General features: G+C 44.4%; 1 protein-coding gene across 1 annotated transcript in view; it reads left to right on the top strand.

Moving 5' to 3' along the window:
• Window positions 1-1,079, top strand: part of LOC103476350 (glutamate receptor 4-like) — a 100,882-nt gene that overhangs the window by 46,256 nt on the left and 53,547 nt on the right. The window contains exons 5-6 of the mRNA XM_017308529.1: window positions 565-618; window positions 707-958. Coding sequence (XP_017164018.1) covers window positions 565-618; window positions 707-958 — 306 coding nt within the window. The remainder of the gene's footprint in view (window positions 1-564; window positions 619-706; window positions 959-1,079) is intronic.

Here is a 1,079-nt window from a genome sequence, read left to right as displayed (position 1 = left end):
TTTTTTTGGCGTGTGAATGCTAATCAAGTTCTGGTCCTCCAAGCCTGGCTCTGGGTGCGGTTGAAGTGAACTCTGGTGTGGTTTGAATACCCATTGAAACGGAGATCGCTCCAAAAGCAGGAAGTGGACTACAAGTTAGGGCATTCTGGGTAAATAAAAAAAAAAAAACAAGCGTGTTAGCCTAGCGCTAGCGAGAGAAATGGCTCGTGGTCTTTAGCCAAAGACAAAAGAGAAATCTCAGTCGACCTCTGTGGAGCGCCTTTTATAAAGGAGCAAAGTCAAACATTAACAGCAATAATCTGGGTTATTTAGCCTGTCATAAGAGGAAACAACTCTCTTGTAATCCTTTTTATTTTAATTTTAATTTCTTTTTCTCTTTTCTTGTTCAACATTTCAGCTTAAAACAAAGGCAGAGCCTTTTAAAAGGCAATCCAGAAGTTTACCAATAGATTCACAGTGATGCCTGATGATGAGATCCACAGATCTGAGTCATTAAATGTGTTTTCCTCCCAGATTGTGATGTTCTGTAATCCTGTCAGCTTAACACGGTTTTGTTTTCCTCAGATTGTGAGTGTTGGGAAACATGTGAAGGGTTACCACTACATCATGGCCAACCTGGTGAGTCGGTCGCCTCCATCTTGGTTTTCCTCAGGCAATGTGATGACGTGGAGTCGTCTGTAAACGCCGCTGCTCTCTTCCTCTGCAGGGATTTAAGGATATCAACCTGGAGCGCTTCATGCACGGGGGTGCCAACGTCACCGGCTTCCAGCTGGTCAACTTCAGCAACCCCATGGTCATCAAGCTGATGCAGCGCTGGAACAAGCTGGACCAGAGGGAGTACCCGGGCTCCGACGCTCCGCCCAAGGTACCAGAACCAGAAACTAGGACCAGAACTACAACTAGAATTAAAACCAGGACCAGGACTAGAACCAGWACCAGTGACAGAGACCCTAAAACAGCTCAGAATAGRGAGAACTGAGTTTAAATCTCCTTATTTAAGAATGATTTATTGCAGAGAATGTAATGAACATGCTTTGACTAGGCCATAGACTTATCTTGACCTGCTCTAGGAAGCATTA

The sequence above is a fragment of the Poecilia reticulata genome, linkage group LG14 (genome assembly GCF_000633615.1).
Source record: "Poecilia reticulata strain Guanapo linkage group LG14, Guppy_female_1.0+MT, whole genome shotgun sequence".
Lineage (NCBI taxonomy): Eukaryota > Metazoa > Chordata > Actinopteri > Cyprinodontiformes > Poeciliidae > Poecilia > Poecilia reticulata.
The sequence above is the reverse complement of the archived record's forward strand: the minus strand, read 5'-3'. Positions and strand labels throughout refer to the sequence as shown.